General features: G+C 46.0%; 1 protein-coding gene across 1 annotated transcript in view; it reads right to left on the bottom strand.

The window, feature by feature from the left end:
• CFAP61 (cilia and flagella associated protein 61) overlaps positions 1–23,805 on the bottom strand; it is a gene marked incomplete at both ends in the record, with an annotated part of 252,425 nt that overhangs the window by 42,049 nt on the left and 186,571 nt on the right. The window contains 4 exons of the mRNA XM_082670561.1: positions 3,411–3,616; positions 9,471–9,562; positions 10,901–11,228; positions 15,762–16,054. Of these exons, the coding sequence (XP_082526687.1) occupies positions 3,411–3,616; positions 9,471–9,562; positions 10,901–11,228; positions 15,762–16,054 (919 nt within the window). The remainder of the gene's footprint in view (positions 1–3,410; positions 3,617–9,470; positions 9,563–10,900; positions 11,229–15,761; positions 16,055–23,805) is intronic.

The following is a 23,805-nucleotide window of genomic DNA, read 5'->3' as shown; positions in this document are numbered from 1 at the left end:
TCATATCTCGGCCAAAATCAGCTAAACCATTCACCCTGCCTGCTTGGAAAGAGCCTTGCCAGTTGGTCTGACAACAGACAGGGCGAGCAGTGCTGGGCCAAGAGTCAGCACGGGCCCTGGCAGCATTTCGTGGCACTTGAAAAGAACGTGGCCGCAGCTGCTCGTGCACTAACAGGCATCCGGGAGGGACGGACGGGGCCTGGAAGCGCCCTGGGTACCACACTAGAACGTGATCAGCCACCATCCCCCTGTCCCCTTTCTTACAGATGTCAGTTGGCACGTCCTAATAGCCAGTGCTGTCCCATTTTGCCATACCAAATATTCACTCCTAGCAAATCAAATTCACTTTTAAACTTATTACTGTCCTCAGTTAACAGCTGTGCCCAGACCAGTGGTCTCGAGCTCACAAAGTCTGTCTCTTTCAGCATCTCTTCTCAGGAAAAACAAACTGAATTTGGTCAAATGTGAAAATATTTTCTTTTCAGAGAAGACTCTTAATACATAGCTCCCATAAAAATGTTCTTTGACGAACAACTGATTCCCCTCTAACTCAAATATTTTGTGTAAGGTTGAGAGCCACAATAAAATCCTACCCACAAGCTGAGGAACAAATGAATTCACTTTCTAAATACTTGTAATTTTCTTTATTTTAAATAAATGTTGGAGTCATGTCTACAAAGACCTGAGGAGGGGAAGCCTATGATTAAGGAATTTGATACTTTATCAAAATGTAGTTTATAATGGGAAACATATAGGAAGATATCCTCACACATAAAAGGTTTCAAAAGTTAAGTATTCTTTCTTGGGCTTCCCTGGTGGCGCAGTGGTTGGGAGTCCACCTGCTGATGCAGGGGACACGGGTTCGTGCCCCGGTCCGGGAAGATCCCACATGCCGCAGAGCGGCTGGGCCCATGAGCCATGGTCGCTGAGCCTGCGCGTCCGGAGCCTGTGCTCCACAATGGGAGAAGCCACAACAGTGAGAGGCCCGCGTACAGCAAAAAAAAAAAAAAAAAAAGTTAAGCACTCTTTCTGGGAAAAAATAAAAATCCATGCATGATAAAAATGCTTAGCAAGCCAGTAATAAAAACAAACTTCCTTATCCTGATAAAGGGTGTCTACAAAAATATGTATGGCAAACGTCACACACTTAATATTGAACGAATTCCCTTTAAAATTAAGAATGAGGCCAGGGTGTCATCCCTCACTACTTCTATCCCAAATTTTACCACAAATCTTAGCCAGTGAAGTAAGACAGGAAAAAGAAATAAAAGTTACAAAGATTTAAAAAGAAGAAACAAACAAAACCGTCATTATTTGCAGATGACATAATTTTTTTGTGTGGAAAATCTAAAAGAATCTACAGGTAAATTATCTGAATGAATGAGGGAGTTTAGCAAAGTTGCAGAATCCAAAACCATAAAAAAGCACATTTCTATACACTATATAGAAGCAATCAGTAAGAAAATGATATTTACAACAGCAATAAAAATATAAAGAACTTTGGATCATATCAAACAAAAATTAAGCAAGCCATTGATGGAGAAAATGATAAATCTTTACTGAAAGATATTAAACAGACCCACATAAATCAAGATCTACACAGTTGACCCTTGAACAATTGTGGTTTGAACTGCGTGGGTCCACTTACGCACAAATTTTTTTCAGTAGTAAATACTATAGTACTACACGATCCATGCTTGGTTGATCGGCCCTTAGCTGAATCCGAGGAGGTGGAACCACAGGCACAGAGGGCAGAAGGTGAGTTATACTCAGACTTTCGACTTTTGACTATATTGACACTATAGTTCAAGGGTTAACTAGTATGTTATGAGACTAAAATTAATATCAAAGATGTCAACTCTTATGTAATTGATCTAAGGTTTAATGCATTTCCTATCAAATCCAGTGGGGCTTTTCACGGAGCGTCACAAGGTTACTGTAAAACTATTAGAAGAGCACAGGGACGAAAATATCCAAGACATCGGGAAAAAGACAGATGATTTTAAAATGAAGAATATCTGTTAATTGACACTATAAAGAAAGTGAAAAGACAAGCCTCAGAATGCAAGAAGACGTATGAAGGAAATGTAAACAACCAAGTTTGTATCCAGAATATACGAACAATTCCTGTGAGTTAGTAAGAGAAGACGCCCCCCGCCCCCCAAAAAGGGACAAATGTCATAAACAGGCATTTCCCCAGAAACTACCATGAGTGGCTCACAAACAAATGAAAAGGCACTGAACTGCATTAGAAATCAGGAAAGGGGGGGAGTCCCTGGTGGCGCAGTGGTCGAGAGTCCGCCTGCTGATGCAGGGGACACAGGTTCGTGCCCCGGTCTGGGAGGATCCCACATGCCGCGGAGTGGCTGGGCCCGTGAGCCATGGCCACTGAGCCTGCACGTCCGGAGCCTGTGCTCCGCAGCGGGAGAGGCCACAACAGTGAGAGGCCCGTGTACCACACACACAAAAAATAAAATAAATCAGGAAAGGGAACACTGAAACCCTGGGTAGACACCTTTCCACACCACCAGGGTGGCCAAATGTTCAAGCTGAACGGTGCCGAGGACTGCCAGGGCTGCGGAGGGCTCTCATGGCTGGCTGGAGGGAGGGTAACAGACACCACTACCGTGGGGAACATTTGGGCGTCACCTAGTACACCCGAGAGAAATTCCTGCACAGGTGTGCCCACGATGCCAATGGCACCAAACTGGAACAATATGAACATCGATCGACAGGAAAATGGACGGATGAGCTGTGACACAGTTATCTTACACACGGAATACCATACAGCAGGGAAAACACACAAACTCCAGCTACACGCATTGCCATGAGCAGGCTCGCAAACAGGGCCCCAAATGGAGTGCTGACTTGCTCCGTTTGGGGATCTAGAGCCCCCAGTCTAACCAACCTGCTGGAGCAGAATTCCTTCCCAACGTCTTAGGCAAACGGTCGCCCCCTCTGCTTGAGCACGTGCCGTGAGGAGGCGGCTGGGGTCACAGACAGCCTGTCCGTGGTGCTGGAACTCCCCCCAGGACCAGGTACCTCCATCCTGCCCCCAAATCGACCTCTTACATTTCTGACCACTGCTCTTAGCAGCCTGTGTCTCGAGAGAGACTTGAATATCATCTGTGGCGTGGAGGCCGTGCACGGATGCGTCTGGGACCCAGGCCTGCACGTGGCCGTGCGGCCACTTGTGGACACACCAAGAGCCTGTGCTCTTCTCCGTGGGCCTCTCCAGTGCTGGTGGGTCTGATACTCTTCACTGTTGAGAAGCTCTAGCTTCTCCCAGGGGTTCCCGTGTACTTTCTGGCGCATCACAAAACCCCTCCCTCATTCACAAGACATCCATGGCTTGTGTCTGCATTCCCCCCACCCCATAACCCCCCGGGAAAGGGCAACGCCCAGCTCACCTGTAGAGGTCTGGGACCAGCCCGTCCTTGTATCGAGTGCACAGGTTGTTGAGGACTTGCTCGTGCTGGCCGAACAGGCGGATGTAGTTGGAGGCAGGGAAAGGCACTTTGGAAAGGCACGTGATGGTTTCCACCATCTTGTACTTGTTGGTGTGGATTCGGAAGTAAGTCCCGTTCTTCACGTTACCTGTTACTATTTCTGAACCCTGGCGGAGGAGTGCATCAGAAAAACAACGTTAGAAACATTTCTGGACTTTGGGAACTTTATCATAGCAATTTATTTTTCAAATATAATGGACGGATTAGAGCTTATCGCCTGTTGCAAATCACAGTAGTAGATATTGACCAAACTCGACTGAAGATAAGTGCGTGTCAGAAACCATGTGTTTGAATTTGATGACTGAAAGTTCCTCAGGGTATTTGACACTGTGATTATATCGCTCCACGTTTCTAAATTAGTTGCTAGGTTACGGTCAATTCTCCGTTATTCAATACCTGGCACAGCCAGTAGGTGGAACTGGGTCTATTCTCTCCTGCGCGGTGTCATAAGACTGTTAACTTTAATTTTTTCACAGCACCATTTTGAGAAAAACCTCCTAGTCAAAGGTGCGCAAAAGGAATTTCAGTTTTTAAAGTTCTACTCGAACAAAGGAAAGAAGGAAAAAGGTGAATCCCTGACAGCTGGGTTTGCAGAGGTTCACCTGTTTGGTAGGGTCTGTTCCTGGGAAGAAGGTTCAAGTTCATGGAAAATATATACACCGTTCTGTGGGCTACCTGTTAGTTTGTAAATTGTGAAAGGTGTAGATTCATGGCTTTATGTCCCCTAGAAACTGGCTGAACCACCATGTGAACCCAGATGACAAGGAAAGATGCCCCTCTACCCCAGTCATGACCACTTTTTCTATTTCAGCCCCTGATGGCCACTGACTGACCAGCCAGAGACATGCTTCCCACCGGCTCCAGCAACAAACAGAAACTCCGTGGACAAACCTGGGTTTGGCTGGTGGTGGCTGAACCCACAGACTTTGCCTCTGGACTCTGAACTCAGTACACAGTAGCACTCAGTAAATCTCTCCTGAGTGCATATAGATTTAAGCTTTTGTTCTGAACTTGAATGTGGCATTTAGAAATCCAGGGCAAGTTGAACTGCACTGATCCCAAACATTTACTGAGTCCCGGACATCCCCTGGGGACTTTATCTAAACAAGGACACACGGATTAACTGGATTTTTAAGTAAATTGAAGCAACTGGTGGGTGTTTGTGTATCACATGACTAAGCCCTGAGGAGGAACCAGCCAACTATAAAGGCACAAGGTGAGAAATACAGGAGGGATGCCAGGTAAGTCCTGGGCCAGCCCCAAGGATATGCACGAGATTGGGGGACAGAACAAACACAGCTTAGGATGGGGGTGGGGGACAGCGCCCCAGGGAGGTGCACGAGGTCCCGCATCATAGAGATGGATGGATACAGAGAGGAAATCTACCTCCATAGCGAAGTGTTTAAAAAAACACCGAGTAAGGTATTATCTAACGCAACAATGGTATATGCACACATCTGGATGCAATGCATCCAATAGAAATTATTGGTGAGTTATTTCATAACAGGAAAATATGTTCCCAGTACATTTTATACTATAGAAGTATAGTATAAAAATTTATAATGTTTTATAATTTGTAGAGAATCATTCTATTTTCATAAAAATAAGCGGTATCATTTATTTGTTTCTGTGTCAATATTTTAACAAAATGTTAATGGAAGGGGCTAAGACTAAAGCTGCTGGTGCCAAACTCAAATGGTTTTTAAAGTCTTGTATTTATTCTTAGAGATGCTCGCAACGGGCGCGTTCATCACTTTCATAGCTCTGTGTGTATTTAATTCAGAAATAGCGTTTGCTATGACGAGCCACCAAGTAAAGTTGACCCTGGGGAGGCCTCTTCGCAGTCAGGGGTGCCTTGGTGAAGTTGAATGAGTGTCTGGGGGAGGGGCTGCTCCCTGGCCTTGCTGGTAGGGCGGCTGGGGGTCCAGGAGAGGGGGCACTGGCCACAGCTCTGGCATACTTTTAGCACCAGGTTTCCCTGGCCTCAGTGGACAGCAGATCCCACAAGGTCGTGGACTCTCCTCTTCCTCTTTGAAATTTCTTTATGCTGAGTGATTAAGGAAGGGAACTCAGGCCTCAGAGGGGTACATCTCGTGATCCACCCACGTGGCTGACAATATTTTTGACTTGGCAAAGAGTTTCACTGAACATCCCACCCTCTGCTCGCAAGCACTTGTATTTGGGGGCTGATTCAGTGGATTCTGAGCACCTCAACTCGAGGGCCACGGTGACTCCGTGGCTGGTGTCTCAGCATCACACGCCCTCTGAGGTCACCCTGTTCTACAAGGGCTGTGTCGTCAGCATCGTTTCCAGTGATGTGTCATCGTGGGTCTGTTTATTTGGTGGAGGGGAGTTGGCCTTACTTTTTAATTTAAAGGCACACGGAGGAAAGAAATGCCCAGTGGTGCAAAGACAGCACATCTTGACTCTGGAAGTGACCGTGACCATCGTTAATGAGATCTGGCACTGCGATCACAGAACCAGGGGGCCGTCCTAGGCATGCGGCATCAAAATAGTTTGCATTGACATGAAAGGCAAGTCGCCTACAGATGGGTTTCTCAGACACAAGTTACCCCTGTGGGGCTGGGCAGACTTATCTAAATTTCTGAGGTCATTCCTAGTCACTGTTGCTGACAGATGGGAAAATCCAGTGAAGTCCAGGACCCTTTCTGCTTATCCTTCCAGAAAATCACTCCACTAAACAAGGACTTAAGGCAGCTTCCAGCCCTGCCACCCGGTGAGGGATTCTGGGCTAACGACGATGATGATTTCATACACTTTCCAATTCTGTGGGATGTGGCTAGTTTCTTCCTTTAAGTATATGAATAAATTGTTAGGAGATTTGGGTGTTGAGTTTAAAATTTTGACAGAGTAACGGGTTCTGATGTGTTGTTTTTTTTGTCTCTTCCTTTTTTCCTGAATATAATTATCCTTTTGAGCTCCTTTATGATTTTGACAAAGATTGGAATATGGCTCTGGAATTCATGCCAAACGAAAGACCCAGGGGTAATCAGACTCGGCATGCAAGAAACCAGGTTCCCAGCTCCCACGATGAATACACAATTTTAAATTTAATGGTACCCAGGCAGAGTTTGTTGTGACAAATTTGTTTATTCTGTGGAGTATAAGCCAACAAAGCATGTGGACTGGAATCTGCGGATCAGTTCATTATGTAGACGACTTGGGGTCCCCTGTCTTCCTTTTGTCGGGTTACCTCATGAATTACTAAAGCATCTCCTTACTTACATATCCCGATGCATGACTGCTACAAGAGTCTGATGAGATTCATCTGTACTACATTTGCTGTAAGAACAGTAATTTAGTTTCTCTAGTGAAATACTGCTCCGTGGGCTCCATTCTCGATCCACTGGCCATATTTAGGCGACTGCCTGACCATTTTGGCAACAATTTTACTTAATCAAATTAATTCCAAATCCAAAAGATTGCCATGGAACCATCCTACATTTTTTTTCTTGGTGAATAAAATGGGGGAAAAAAATCTGTTTAGATCTTCTGTACTAATTAAAAAGGAGGCCCACCTGGCAAAATGGTTAATTACAGTCAGGGTTCCTGCTCAAATACTGTCACAGCACCAGCCAAAGAAGCTAGTCAAGTTCCATTCTTATGAAAACCCTCATTATCTAAAACTCCCTTTCGCTCCTCCTCTGACTTTATTCTGAGAGAGAACCAGTGGTTGATAAATAAATGACACTGCATGTCAGAAATCACACACTGTCCTTGAAGAATCTGGTTCAGTGTGAAACCAAGTCCAGTATTTCCTAGCTTTTGAACCCATTCCCACCGTGTACTGTCCGAATTCCTAACCCACAGAATCTGTGAGCGGAATCCAATGGCTGCTTCATGTCCCTAAGTTTTGTTACACAGCAGTACAGACTGGAGCACCATTCACTACGGTCCTTTCTTTACTTGTAAGAACATTTTGCATCAGACTGTGGATACAGGACACACCTGAAAGAATCTGGGAAAGGCCCAAGGGAAATAAGTTTTAAACACACAGCATCCATCCTTTCCTTGGAAGAACCAGGTTTCATTATTTTTCTGGAACTATAATTAACAACATCTACCACTGACGGGTCACTGTTTTATTCCTTGAAGGCAGTGTTACTTTATATGGGATCCCTAATAACCCCAGAAATGCAGAGGAGTTGATAACTCGTCCAAAGTCCATGGGAAGTCGACGGAAGAGCTGGGATTCTGACTTCCCGAAGAGAGAGGGTGAGGGGCCAGGAGCCTGCGACATCCGGAGTCTGCTCCCCCTTACGGAATTTTCCAGCAGCTTCTGCTACATCTCATTGGCCGGGACCTGCCACATGGCTGACCTCATTCTCAAGGAAATCTGGGAGATGTGCTTATTTTAACTTAGTCAGATCATTAACCCTCAAAAAAAATTCAGGATGAGAAAATGGGAGTGGAAGCAGGCAACCTCCAGTGTCTTCCTCACTGACGAGAAAGCAAACGTGAAGCACCAGAAAGGAAACCCCAGTTGACAACAAACACCGGTTGGGACCAACTGTCCGATAGTCTTACCTGAGAAGCTCACCAACCGACCAACCATGTTGTGTCCTTTCTAGTTACCTTGAACACAGGGAACGCCCCTCCCAACCCCCAAGCACACGCAGCTTCAGCTTCACCTCGCTGGCCCTTCCTGTGTCATCCAGGGAGGGCAGGGGAACAGGGGGGCCTGGACAGACATCCCAGACCCTAAGCAATTTACTATTGCCACAGAGGTGGTTATTTTAATTATCTATGGATTCATCACAGGCTACCTCAAAACTTAGTGGCTTAATGTCCTTCAGGAGGTGGATGGATAAACTGTGGTCCATCCAGCCAGTGGAATACTATTCAGGGCTAAAAAGAAATGGGTTATCACACCATGAAAAGACATGGAGGGAACTGAAATGCAAATTATTAAGTGAAGGAGCCAATCTGAAAAGGCCACATGCTGTATGATTCCAACTCTATGACATTCTGGGAAAGGCAAAAGTATGGAGACAGTAAAAAGATCAGTGGTTACCAGGAGTTGCAGGGGAGGGAGGGAGGGATGAATAGGTGGAACAGAGGGATTTTTAGGGCAGTGACACTACTCTGCATGATACCGTAATAGTGGGTACATGTCATTACACATTCGTCCAAACCCACAGAATGTACAACACCAAGAGTGGACCGTCATGGAAACTGTGGGCTTTAGGTGATAATGATGTACCAATGTAGGTTCATCAATGGTAAAAAATGTACCACCCTGGTGGGGATGTTGACAATGCGGGAGGCTGTGCATGAATGGGGGCAGGGGGTATATGGGAAATCTCTGTACTTTCCTCTCACTTTTGATGTGAACCTAAAACTTCTCTAAAAAATAAATGGTTTAAAATGACAACACACTTTTATAACCTCAGTCTTTGGCAGTCAGAAATTGGGAATAGCTTATCTGGGGGATTCTGGCTCACGGTCTCCTGTACGTTTTAGTCAAGATGTTGGCCAGGGCTGCATCATCGGAAGGCTGGACTAGGGCTGGAGGACCACTTCCACGGTGGCTTCATCACACGACTGGCTGGCGCAGAAATCCTCAGTCCCTCTCCACGCGCACCTCCCGAAGGGCCACCTGGGTGACCTTACAATATGGCAGCAGTGACCCAGGAGGGTGCAAGTTGGAAGCTGTATTATCTTTCAGGACCTGGCCTTGGAAGTCACACACTGTCATTTCCACAATATTCTGCTGGCCACACAGGTCAGCCCTAGTCAGTGTGGGAGGGGACCATACAAGGACATGAATACCAAGGGGTGGGAGTCAGTGGGGGCCGTTTTGGGGGCCAAACTGCCACATGGCTTTCTGATGCGTGAACCAATACATTACACTAAAGACTGAATTAAGAATTTCACCCCTACCCCCATAAACAAAGTGTTATATTTGAAAGTAAAATGAAATTCAGGAATAATACTTACAAAATCAGACTGGGCCATTTGTACCTCCAATAGGGTTGGGATGGCAGGCTTGGCGATATGCAGATAATGGTACGACCCAGGGAGGATGCCTCCTGGTGGAAATGGCAAGTTTTCCACATTTTAATTCAGTCGGGTAACAACTGGGTAACAGGGCTTACATCTGTACCACAGGACAACCAGAGATGCCTGCCGTGGTGTATGCTACTCAAACTTTCCCACTCAAGTACCTCTATTAGCAAGGAACACCCTGCGATTTATTTTATTTAATAAAATCAACATGAATGTGCCGTTATAACCCATAATATAGCCACCAATGTTCCAAGATGTGCCAAGCTGATCCCGTGCATCCTGATTTCCCATAACTTGTGGCATTCTCATCTCTGCCTGCTAAAGCCAGCCAAGACTCTGGTCTACAAATGTTGCCATGGTGTTCCCATTCTCCATCCTCCTCCACTATGTAACCAAAATACTAAGTAAATGTTATAAGGAAAATCAACAAAGTTCTTGTTCAATGCTTTAGAAAACTCGTATTATGAAACTGTTACTATTTCTAGCTTGCCCTAGAAGCCCGAGCCTGGTCTAGCTCTGATCAGCCTCTGACACCCATGCCTTGTCTTCCTTTCCCACATCCACCACCTTCCTTAAGGTCTCATCCAGAGTGAGAAGGAGATCACGACCTCTCGGAGGCCATTTAGTTGGGCAGATAAACACAAGGACTGCAATACAGGGCTTTTGTCTCTTTAGCCTGATGTTTTGTTTACTGGATTAGGGCTCACAGACCCCCTAGGGGTCCACGGGTGACTATGGGGGTTGGTCCATCAACCTTCTGGAAGTAAACGTACAGTTTTGTAAACATGTGCATTTTTCTGGTAGAAGATCCACAACATTCAAAGATACTGTTTTCAGGGGTAACTCCCACCTCCCCAATATAAGAAAGTTCCGTGTCACTCATATGATGATCTCCTTAGGGGTCAATAAAGCTGAGGGGATAAAACTGGACCGTTTTACAGCTGCTAATGGTCTAGCTTATCCATCCAGACAGCAGACCAAAGCCTGGGAGGCTTGGAAGTTCTCCTTACCTCTCAACTTATATTGAGAATGAAAGTTTGGTAAGATGTCAGGGCATCGAACCCTACACCAGTTGTGAGGGACCTCTGGGCAAGTTACTCATCATCCCCTAGTCTCAGTTTCCTTATATGCAAAGTGAGCATCACATTCTGATGTGAAAAATGTTATCACATCAGTTCTGATGTGATAAAATCAAGTCCATAATAAACAGTTAAACATAAAAGAGAGCCCTCCCGTGTCTCTGTGCAAACCCACTGAGGGACACAGGCGCCTCCTCACCAAACCTACAGGAAACGGAGGGCTGGCTGGTCCAGATCCAACCAGTGGCTCCGTCACAGGGATGAAGGTGGCCCACTACCTACCTTTGATCTTGGCTCCCCTGTACATGGGGATGAGGCGGTCAAGGTCAGCCGGCGGCTCAGTCACAGGCTCGAGGGTCGGGTCAAAGAGGTTGAGCATCACGGCTGCCAGCTGGAAGCCAACTTCCTTGGAATTGAAGTTGCTGTGAGTCCACTCATTCGAGTAATACCTGTTGGAGAACTTGGTGAGGGAGCCGGCAGCTCTGATGGCTATGTCATTGGTGTGGAAGTTGGTGTCTATCACAAGGCGGCCGTCGTAGACAAGGCACGCGTCGTTGAAGGCTCTGAATGTTTCGTAATCCACGTTCTTCTCACAGAAGCTGAAGAACATCTACAAAGTGAACAATCACATTATTTCTAGTTATCACTCTTCACTGTACCTTCCCAACAGGGTGAAGAGTCTCTATTTTATTACTTGGGGCACACAAGAAAACCTAAATCTACAAACAGTATGTCATAATGGTGTGTGTATCTTTGGTACACAGAAGAAATTAAGATCATTCAATGTCACTCTTCTTTTTTTAAATTGCTCAGTCTAGACATCCAGGGGCGAGGGTGCCACGTGGTGGAATATCTCCCACAACAGCACGTTCTTCCCCGTAAGGAGGTTTACATTCATAAACACCACTTTCCTCTCATTCTCGGACATTTCGAATCGTTCCTTCTCAGCCTCCTACCATTTTCCTCTCCTGCGTCTGACACTTAGGTCTCTCCAGGTTCCTTCTTGGGGTCACTTCGTCCAGTTTTGAGTCTTCAGGCTGCCCCATTCCTGCCCCTTTAAACCCAGAAAGCCTGTCTCTCCCTGCAGGACGCCCCAGAGAGGACGCAAGCCCCGTCCGCCTTGGTCCCCCCGAGGCTTGGGCTCCTGCCTTGTTACTTCCTGCCCTGGGATGGCAGGTGCTGATTCAGTGAAGATTTACAAGGTACCTGCAGGCCCCTCCATTCTCTGCCCAAATTTTAATGCGTTCTCGTACTTATCTGGAGATCATCTTCCATATTGATGTTAAGTCATTAAAGCAGTCCAAGTTAGCTGTGTTTAAGTCTTCAGTTGTCATTGAAGTAGCTAAGCTGAATCATTTTTATCTTTACCTAAACACGGTTTGCCACCTTATTAAAAGCATGCTAAGAAATGAACATATGACCTGGGTCCTCATCATACTGGTGGATACCACACTCCCTGCTTCCTTCACACGCCAGCTCTACCCACCTCACTTGCCTCATTACGTACAGAAATCAGCTGTCCTGAGCCAGAGGTAACCCCCTTCCATGCCCTTCCCTACATCTGGGAATGGCGTGCCAATGAGGAATGAGCCACGAATGAGCCTGCAGTAGCCACTAGTCATGGGTGACTATATACTTTTAAATCTGAATTAATTACAATTAAACAAAATTTAAAATCCAGACCCTCAGTTGTGGTGGCCTATTTCAAATGCCCCAAAGCTACAGGTGGCAGTGGCTGCCATGTTAGACTGCACAGCCATGGACCATTTCCACCATTGCAGACAGTTCTATTGGACAGCACTGGACTCAGATCCACCATCCCTATGACGTCCTTTCTTCTCCCTCAGGGAAGCGGCAGGGCCTTTGCCCTTTTCCCTATCTCTGTTCACTCAGATGTCTAATCCTATCCCAATTACTCCCATCCAGGCAGCTTCTTTCCTCCAAACCTCTTTAAAATTTTTTCTGTTTTATAACCTTGCTCAGTGACCACAGGAAAATATATTTCTCTGAGTCCGTGACTCTGAAACTTTCTGTCTCTCTACTCCTCTTTTTTTCCCCTCCTCTACTCGTTTCCCATCTCTATAGAAACAGACTTCCCACTCACAGAAAAATAGGAAAGACGTTTGATTTGAATTGAAATTATGCATGAAAAACAGGACCGTTAATGCTCAGCAGCTCCCTTCAGCATCCCTGCAAAGTTCTACCTACCCAGTTTTTCTCCTACTTAAAACGACTCTTGTATTAACGGGGCATATACCTATACTAGCCCTTGTTTTACTGCGTTTTAAAGACTATCAGTACCTCTATCATATTATTTTATATGGTTTTGGCGTAGGCATTGACGCTACGGTTACATTTGGGACATAGGCGTTTGTGGAATAGAGTGAACGCCGGATCAGCAAATCCAACACTGTCCATGGGAGCACGTGTTCTGAGTTACAGACCTCTCAGACCTCTCAAACACAACTCACGTGCTCCTGTAATGCCAACTGAATAAATAGTACATAGTGGATGAAAATATGAAGTAGGAACATCTGCTTTAAATGCTTCTACAAATAATGACCTAAGGGTCTACCTTAAGGAACTAGAAAAAGAAAGCCAAAGTAGATCCAAAGCAAGCAGAAAAAAGAACATAATTGTTAAGAGTGGAAATCAATGAGAGAGAAAACTGACAGATGACGGAGATAATTAAAAACTCAAAAGCCGTTTCTCTGGGGGGAAAAAAAATCAATAAAATTGACAAATGTCTAGCTAGACAGAGAACTTCAGAGAGGTCCTCATCTCTCCTTAGCTGCTGGTGGGCGCTGGCCATCCCTGCTGCTCCAGGACCTGTGGCTGCCATCACTCCATCTCTGCCTCCGTCAGCATGGGGCCTTCTTCCTCATGGGCCTCCTCTCTGTCATCAAGTCTCTCTCTCCATGTAAGGGCACCAATCATTAGAGTTCGAACCCACCCCAAACCAGGATGACCTTCTCTGTACTTGACTACAACTGCAAAGATCCTATTTCCAAATAAGGTCACATCCACAGGTACTGGTTCTTAGGACCGTATCTCCTCTCTGGGGGCACATAATTCAGCCCACGACACCATGACCACATGGCCACAGTGAAGATCGTGAATATATTCGTGCCCATCAAAAGTCTCCTAATTCCCTGGCAGAGATGCCACCCAAAGCTGACGATCAGGAGGGATAAATACCCTGACTGTTCCCTTCTTCCAGTTTCTAATCTCCTGCCAGGTTGGCCAACCTACTGAGAGTCAGGGGAAACGGGCTGGGCGGGTCCTCTGTAGAGGCCCCTCGTCATGGTGCAGAACAGAGCAGGGGAAGCTGGAGACAGGACCTGAGGACAGCAGGCCAATGTCCGACTCATCCATTTAGGGTGCAGTTTGGGCAGGAAGGTGTGTTGGATCAAGGCAGCTGAGAGTATCTGCAAGATGTCCTTGCCATGATTCCAATTCTGACCTGGACAGCAGAGTGAAGGCCAGCAGGGGCTGCTACAGAATCTGTATTCAGTTGGATACTGGGGGAGGTTTTCCTGCACCCATGCGCCCTAAGCAGGGTATATGTTCACCCCCAGAGTTGCCCAGGATAACCTGGGCATACATCTTCCACGATCATCATTTTGGGAGGAAACTTTTGGTGAAAAGATGTTGATTTTCCCTGTCTTATACAGGTATTGTGACATACATGTGTAGATGGTGTCACTTTTATGTTAAAATAAAATGAACTTTTTCTGTCTTTTTCACTGCTATATCCCTCACACTTAGGACTAAGCCTGAGACCTAGTAGGTGTCCAATAAATGTTTGTGGAGTGAAGGAGTAAATGAAGGTACTGAGAGCAGAATGTGAAATCTCCCTGGGTTATCAGAATGAAATGACAGGTGGCAGGGAAACCCCCTCTGTGCAGGTGGTCTGCCTTGAGCTCCAGTCCAGACTCTGGGGGGATGAGGGTGGCCCATAGGGGCCCTTGGGTGAGAAACCCTGACTTAGGCTGACCCACCCCTACTGCCAGGTGAGGAACTGCTATGAGCCCCCACGGGGTTCCCCAGCTGGCTTGCCCACTAGATGCTGCTGGCATCCTTTATCCCAACCGCCAACACAGCCCTTGACCCCCATAGCTCCAGCACTCACTCGGACCGCAGCCCCCTCTCTCTCAGGGATCTCCTGCTTCTCCATCACATCAACTGGCCCCTTTCCCCTCTTCCTCCCTCCTGGCTTCTGCTCATCTCCTGAACAGGGTGTGAGCTGAGCTGTGACAAGCCCCAAAGCAAAGTACTCTCTCCATACATCATGGGGGAAGATCCCCTATTGCTGTTTCCAGAATCTTAGGAGGTCGACACAGCATGGACTTTGAGGCCCTGCTGGCCTGGGTTGGGATCTCAGCTGACGCGGAGCCACGGTGTTCTCGTCTGTAAGGTGGGGATGCTTCCCTTGAAAGAGCTGTTGTGAGGAGGGGACAGAATACACTGCCAGTGTGCAGCATGGTACCCGGGACACGGGGAGCGCTCAGTGGGGCTGGCCCTCTTCAAAGCCGCCCCCCTGACACTCTGCCCAGGAACAGGCGGGGTCCAGTTCCCTTCCCCTTGAGTGTGGGCTGCCTTAGTGACCTGCTTCTAGGGCACAGAATGCGGTGGAAGGGTGCAGCTTGACTTCTGAGGCTAGGTCACGAAAGGAGATATGCTGTCTCTCTCTCTTTCTCTCTGCGTCTCTCTCTCTGTCTCTGTCCCATTGCTTTCGGAACCCAGCCACCATGCAGAGGGGAAGCTCAGTCCCATGAAGGGGCCACTTGTAAGTGTTCAGGTCAAAATCTCACCTGAAGCTGAGCTGACACCAGCAGACGGACAAGTGGGTGAACACACCTTCTAGACGATTCCAGCCCCAGCCCCAGTCTGACGTCAGCCCCAGGAGACACCTCCAGGGAGAGCTGCTGGGGGAGCCCGGTCCAGCCCCAGGACCACGGGAGAGAATATGGAATGGCTGTTGTTGTTTTAGGCCACTCGGTTTGGGTGGCTCATTTCTCAGCAATAGAAAATCTGAACGTTTAGGGGAAAAAGAACCCTGTGACTATAAATTCACCACCTACCACTTTTCAGACCCCAAGTCCCCCAAAGGCGGTGTGTGAGGTTCTGGGGACCTACTTACGGAGCAAGGGAGCTGGAAGGGCTTGGTGGGTGTGGTGAAGCTGGCGCTGTGGATGGGGTCTGGGTTCAGGCCATCGTTCCACTGAGCTAGGACCGCATCCCGGTAGACGGTCACCCCCGCGGCTCGGAGCGCATCCTCCACTGCGCCCTCCACTGCGTAGTTGTTGATGCAGGTGACGATGGAGGTGGGTGGGTGCTGCACCAGGTGGATGTAGGAGCCCCTCACACCCAAGTTCAAGAGCGTCTCCACCGTGGTGTATGTGTCAATTGTGTTCCCATAGATGATGACATTCCCTACAGAAGGGGACAGATGCTTAGATACATAGTTTAAAAAAAAAAAACCCAACAACCTTATTAGTCAAATGCTAATAATGCCGAATTGCTCCCTCCAACCCTCTCATTTTTTTTCAGCTGTGGGAGGTCAGCGGTGTTACCTAGCAACAGCGACCAAGAAAATTTAGTAAAGAATGGGCACACAACGTCCCACAAAGTAGTCAAGTACTTTTAACACAGAAGTAGGACATTCATTTATGTTCCTATAATTTGAAAGTTGAAATTATGCTAAATGAAACTGGTGAGAATAAAACCTTTTGCCTTGTTTTTGCTCCCTATTTGCTAGACTTATTAAGAGGAAAAATGGCTGAAGTTTGCAATAAATGCAAGTTCTTCCTGAGTGATGAAAAGGACAATGGTGAAAATAATTGTCATGTGCGTGATGGTACGGATATTTTAATACTTAGTTGTTGAATCATGTTGATTTCAAGGACATTTTTCCTTCTTTGAGAACTAAAGACTAGAACATTCTGCTTGCAACAGATAATCTTATATTCAAATTCTGATTTTTAGGATTTAATGTGTCAAGACCTAGCAAAAGAGATTGACAGGTATTCTTTTGGTGAGGAAAAATAAAATCACAAAATGACTTTGAGAGATTTCCCCTGTGTAAGAGCATTTTGATGGTAACAGTCTATATGATTTATTTATATTTCTTAAAAATATTATAGAAGTAATTACATATGCTCTTCTACTAATGATATAAGTTTTAAGACCAATGATCCTATTACATGAGTGAGATGTATTACATGCTATTTATATGCTGTTTTTGACACTGAATTGGCATTATTACCTCTTCACAAAGACAGAAACTTCTGTAGGCTCACGTTTCGGGTGAGCTGTAACAATTTTACCACAAAATGATAGGTTTGTCAATCTACCTCTCTTTTTCCTCCTGTTTATAAAATGATCTGAAGAGGAATTTTATGAGACAAAATAAATGGCAAGTGTACTTACTCAATTTGGTGGAATAAATTATGCAAAAATCTATTTCTATCCAAAATTGAGAGGACGTATAACGGCTTGTCTTACTTGTTTAGAAGGAAAGGAACTAGAATAGCTTTCAGATGGCTTCCCTACGGTTAAGAGCTTCTGGAAAGTCCTCCCCTACTTCCTGTTGCTCAAACGTGGAATGCCAAGGGGGCAAGGCAGCCAGGGGCAGGGTCCTTCCTTCCCGGCTTCCCTAGGATGCTCCGATTTGGGGGCTCTGATTGCCGCCCTATTCAGACGCACTAGTGCAGCATTCTTGGGTGAGCTGCCTTTTCCTTGGCTGAAAGAGCCAACATTTTGCTTAAATTATTGAGGCTCCCACCTGCTGTGCAACATGAATCCTGGCGGTCTGACACAACAAAGAACTAGCCTGCCAGGAGAGCCAAAACTTGAACCTCAAACTGTCATAGGTTTGAGGTCTTCTGCCCCTTTAAAATATGCATGCAAAAACAATATTCATTTTCCGTGAAACAGATTTAAGTGCTTAGGCCCCATGCAACTCAGAGTTGAATATTTTTCCAGTCTCTCCTTCATGTTGGCTTTTAGTAACTATTCTGTGAGATGGGCTTTTTCATTACAGGCTCATGGAAGCCCCAGCAATGCAGGGTTATTTAGCCAGGGTTGCCCACAGATTGTAGGCGGCTGGAGAGGATGAGGACTTCCATACATTTCATAAAAGCTCTACTATTTAAATTAGACGTTTATTTATAGATATGCTAACTTCTAAATAGTTTTGTCTATCTTTTAGTTTAATTCGAAACGCCTCCCCCAAATATGAGACTTCAGTTATTGTAACTGTCAGCTATTGTCACGATAATGCTGCATGACAAACTACCCCCAAACTCAATGCCAAACAACAATAAGCCTGTTGCAGGTTGGCCTACATGTCTGTGGGCTGACTGATGTTGGCTGATGTGGCTCCAAGCTGTGGTTGGAGTCAGATCTGCACCACGTCTCTCTCATCCTCTCTGGACCAACAGTGACCTGAGGCATATTCTCTTTCAGGAGCTGTGCAGGAGCACAGGCGGGCAAGCACAACTGCTCAGACACTTTCTAAGCCTCTCCTTGCAAGACATCCACTAATGTTCCATTGACCAAAGCAAGTCATGCGGCCACACCCGCACCCGCCCAAGGGGGTGAAGCAAACTCTGCCCACAGCGGGGATGTGTGTGTCTACGTATTTGCTGAACAACGGTCCAATATCACAGTTGTATTGGGCACATAGTAAATCATGCCTATGTGATGTCATCTAAAATTTTTCACCTAAACGTGTTTTATATGATTATTTACTTACATTGTCTCATTACCCACAAAACAATAAAATCTCATTATAATTTTTTTACTACCTAAATAAGAACATGTCACAGGTCAAATCACATTCCTCCACATACATAAGACCCAATGTTACAAAGTCAGCCTGTTATTCTTTGCTAGTTTGATCCCTTGCCTTTTACATGTTTCCACTCTGGGGGGGATTATTCTTTCCATTATCTTTGTGCAATTGTGAGTTCTTTCTACATCATTTCCCACTTTTTCTTTGTAAAGAATTTTTAGATTCAATTCCTGTTTATCTCGTGACTCTTATATACCTGGCCTAAAGCCAGGCACTTTAATACACAATCCCAGGAACTCCCTGGTGGTCCAGTGGTTAGGACTCCAAGCTCTCACTGCTAGGGACCTGAGTTCCAGCCCTGGTCGGGGATCCAGCAAGCTGTGCAGCATGGCCAAAAGAAAATAAAAAGTTATCTCTGGTATCAGCTCTCTTTCTGGGCCTGGCCTCCTATCTAAATTCTTAAAAAAAAATACACAATCCATTATTATTATTATTACCAGTAACAGTAACATTTAGAACTGTTACCAATAACCTTGGCTTCACGCAAATGCGCGTAATTTTTTCATAAGCTAACAGTAAAAATATAAGCACGAAGATAATTCATAGGATAAGCAAAGACATATTTGGGGGAGTCCCCAGGACAAAAGCTAGCAGACAAAGATTCTGATTAGTAATGTATGCGTTTCAGGACAAATCAATCTAGATATAAAAATATGATTACTTATAATTATCAGAGTAAGTTTACTAGCAGGGATGGGGTGGAACTAGGGCCTTTGAAGCCCCCTGGACTGGCCTATGCTTGTGGTTATACCTGGGCCCCAGCAGAAGGTCCAGCCCCAGGCAGGTGAGGTCCCTGCAGGCCCGAGGCCGTCTCTGCCTTGCCTTCCTTGCATCGGCCGTCTACACGCCCTGGCTTACCTGGGGGAGGAGAGGACTTCAGGCCCCCCCTGCCCACCCTGGGGCCTCACACAGAGCCTGGCCTGCAATGGGTGTGACAAAACGTTTCCCGACCAGATGCGCGGATGAGTGTTTGAGCTTCATCAGCTTTTGCTGATCCGAAACTAACTGGGCTTTCCCTTTGTGGCCTGTCGATATTTGCTGCAGAACACCCTCACTCTGGCCAGGTTCTCCTACTACGTATTTCGACCTGGTGTTCACTATTAAGTTGGCACTACATACCAGCCCAGCCACAGGATGGGCTGTGTACCTGAGATTTGTAACACAGAAACATGTTAGATCTGGCTATTAGGTTTCCCTTCTAGCCCACGAAATCCTACACGATCCTAAATGTAACCAAAACTGTGTGTGCCTCCAACACGACAGTAGAAAATAATACTGCTGCCATGTTGGTGCAGTTTAAACCGAGGGACCAAGGATGTTTCACAGGGAGGTTAGCCCTTGGGTAACTATCACGCTGCGGACAGTTGGGTGAATTTGGGGCCAAATCAAAGAGGGAAGATGGAGAGGGAAGGAAACAGAGAAAGAAAGGGAGGGGGCAGAGAGAGAGAAGAACCCAGAATGCCTCAGAGAAGTAGATTTTCTTCCATCGCTGGCTGAGTTAGAAGCAAGCAAGAGTTTAAAAGCAGGTGAGAAAAGTGGTTGTGAGGTGGGGGAGGGGTGGGGGAACTGAGCCGTGAATAACAACACTGCAAAGGGCTTTGTAAGGGCGATGCTGGGTCTGACAGCGTGTCCCAGTCCAAGTGGACCAGGCGGGTGGCTGGGGTCCTGCTGGCGCAGAACATCCTGACGGCTGGTGGAGGAGAGGGGGGCAGCCTCAGGGTATGTGGAACCCACGGCATCTGTCATCTACAGCGGGCTTAAGAGGTCAGACAACCCCAGTTCATTAAAGATTCATTCAGCTCATGCATTTCCACCACTTTGGTGCTCTGTAACTCACGGAGTCTTTGCAAATATTTTGAAGGAGGTGACACATTGCAGGGGCTTCCTTTATCTTGTTGGGATTTCGCATATATTCTTTGGAAGTTTCTATGCATATGTGGAAGAAACAGAGTGGCAAAGCTGAGGATTTCCCCCTGGATATCAGTTTTATGCTAAGAGATCTGGTCACTGTCTTCTTCACAGCAGCTCAGTTTACTTAACAGACAAGAAACAGCCAGTCTTTGCACTTGACCTGATGGGTGACAGAGGGGAAGTGGTGGGCGGCCCTACTTTGAACTGGCAAATGATAACTCAGGATTCGAACAGTCTGGGTGGATTTTCAATAGGGGGCAACGGAATATAACTATACCAGTTTTCATGGGAGGCCGATCTTTGTTGCTCCTTCTAGGGGATAAATTATGCATTACTGAGAGTACAGAGCAGAATCGGGAGGCATAGTACAAGGAGGGCACGGTGGTGAAAAGACGACCTTGTGAAAGCCCCTGGAATTGAAGTTGGCAGGAAGGAGCACCCAGTCTCTCTCTCACGCTCGCCTGCAACGACCTTTGGGACAGAATGTGCAAGGGAGCTTCCAAAGGAATGAGGGGCCCAGCTGGGGAGGAAGCGGGGGCTTGATGATTCCCATCACCACCTGGGTGAGCTGTCACTTCTCCACCTCAGGCTGCAAAAGCACTAAGACCAGCCGTCTGAAGTGTTGGCATGAACGTAAAGGTGATGCTTGTGCTTTCTGATACACTCTTGTTGAAGGTGTAAATGAATACACCAGCAACTCTGATTGTGTGACCACCAAAATGAGGCAAGCCCACACGAGAGGTAAAGATGAAGGATTCTCCAGGAAGGAAACCATCACTTGGAAAGGAGAAAAGGGAAGGATTTTCCGATCTGGCATTCTGGCCAGGAACTCACATCTCAAGAGGATAAGAAGTAAATTCAAGATTTATGCACATAGATATTAATAAGAATTTTTCTTTACAGTTATTGCATTTTAAGACCAGAGAAAATAAGAATTATATACTACATTTTATAATTTATGTATTTTAAGTTATTTTATTATTGTATGTATATTTACATATTCCATTGTATTTTAATGAAGAATTATGGTTCCTTTCCACTTCAAAAGAAACAGAGATTATGTAAGATCAGAACAGGCCCATGAGAAAAGTTTTATTATGCTCTCCAGAAAACTGAGGACAGAGGGGTTAAGTAACAAGCTCCAGGTCACACAGCAGTAGATGGTTCATCAGAACTCAGACCTGCCAGATCTGATTTCAGAACCAGTGCTCACACCACTGCACTATATTTGCAGATGGAGATATATAACATGTTCCTTAAAAACTCCTCTAATCGGCATTGTATCTGTATTATTAACTTTAGGGAATAACCAGATAATGAAAGAATTTTAAATAGATACCCTAGGATATTAATAAATTGTGAAATAAACACATACTTAAAAAACATATTATGTTCATGAATAGACCAGAAAATACTCTTTTTACTTTTTAGAAGTCAAAGCATAAGATTTCTATGACACGTCTCATTTTGCTCTGTCAAATAAAAAGGGAAGAATATATTAGATATAGCATAACAAAGGCTTTGTTCGGTGATTCATGCACTGGAATTTTAATGTTATACTTTTCTTACAAACATGCTTTTAATAAGGCAGTAAACTGTATTTAGCTAAAGATGAAAATAATTGATCCATTTTGGGCCATCAAGGCGGTGTATTTTTTTGTGCTTTACTTTCATCCTACTTTTCATTTTCATGGAAAGTAGAGAGGTAATAGCAGATGAATTTCAATTAGTTTCAATTAATGCCATAAATTGTTATAATGTATTAGGTTGCTGGGTTCTATCTGAAACACCCCCCCGCTCCCGCCGGCTAAACCCTCCAGGTTTTTTTTGCAGTTGAAAGCCAGTGATGTCAGCTATTCTCCAGGATAGTGGAGCAGTTCTAATAGTTTACGATAATTTACATCTATAAACTCATCCAACTGCAGAGACCAATAAACAATTTCCTTCAGACTGGACAAATTCCATCACAGAACAACTGTTTCTCCTTTGGAAGCAGAGGAAGACATGATAAAACAGAGACAGGGGCAGGGGAGAGTGGTGATGCTTTGGGGGAGATATCTGTGCTTTTTCAAGGGGCAGAAATTCAGAGGAAAGCTAACCTCCTCCTATTAAAAAAAAAAAATCCATTGTTTCTGCTATGTAGCATCCTTCTGTCCTTCTAGAACAATCCCTCCACCGTGCTCAGCAAACAAGCCCCTCCTCTCGAGTCTGTTTGCTTCAAAGTTAGGCCTGGAGTTTCCCAGGATTCGGGGTGTGATTCCTGGAAGGACATTCGACCCAATCACAGCCCATGAGACACAGGAGTTTTTTTCGCAGGCTCTTGGGAGAAGGGCCCTATCCTCAGCTCCCACCCTCCAACCCCAGCCTGAACTATTGAGAAAAAGGAAAATTAGCACTGAGGGAGCAAAAGCTAACTATCATGAAAAATGTCCACATTCTTTCTGGTGTTATTAGAAACCAAGGGCTGACAGGCGGAGTGACGGTAATGGATGCGGGAACAAAGCCTTGCTCCTCGTTTTCATGAAGTGCCAACTTCCAGTTTCCAGCTTCAAATACCATCAGCCCATAACTGACTTGGAAATAAGCTAGATGCAGCTGTGCCAGCAGGACCTCAAATGGATCAGAGATGGCTGCTTCCAGCCCGCCCCTGCCTGAACGGCTGCCCCGCTCCAGCCCTGACCCATCCTTCCCCGAGGGCTTTCTCTCTGCCGCCGTGGGCGCCAGAGATGGGAGTTCACCTTCCTGCAGTGCTGTTTTGTACACAGCATCACCCCTGGTTCCCCAGCCTCTAAAAAGTAACCACTTAAACCTGGACTCCCCTGGATCCTCCACCTTCTCCTTCCACTGCTGCCCTTCACGGAGTCTGCCCGGCCTGAGTTGTTGGGTCATGGTCTTTGAATACAAATCAAACTCCCCCAACCTCTCTCTTCCTTGCTTATCCTGCCCTTCTTTTTTTTTCAGCAATTTCAGTCTTTTTAAAATTTTTTTATTTTTGGCTGTGTTGGGTATTCGTTGCTGCGCGAAGGCTCTCTCCAGTTGCGTCAAGCGGGGGCTATTCTTCATTACAGTGCACGGGCTTCTCATTGCGGTGGCTTCTCTTGTTGTGGAGCATGGGCTCTAGGCACACGGGCTTCAGTAGTCGTGGCACATGGGCTCAGTAGTTGTGGCTCACGGGCTCTAGAGCGCAGGCTCAGTAGTTGTGGCGCACGGGCTTGGTTGCTCCGCAGCATGTGGGATCTTCCCGGACCAGGGCTCGAACCCGTGTCCCCTGCATTGGCAGGCGGATTCTTAAACACTGCGCCACCAGAGAAGCCCCTATCCTGCCTTTCTTTAAGGCTGAGCTCAAATCCTCCTTTCTTGAGGAAACCTTCTCTAAACTTCACAGCCTCCAGGGCTCTCACGAAGGTCACGATGCCTC

Source organism: Grampus griseus (genome assembly GCF_964374135.1).
Source record: "Grampus griseus genome assembly, chromosome: 14".
NCBI lineage: Eukaryota > Metazoa > Chordata > Mammalia > Artiodactyla > Delphinidae > Grampus > Grampus griseus.
Note: the sequence above shows the minus strand (reverse complement) of the source record. Positions and strands in the feature narration are given on the sequence as shown.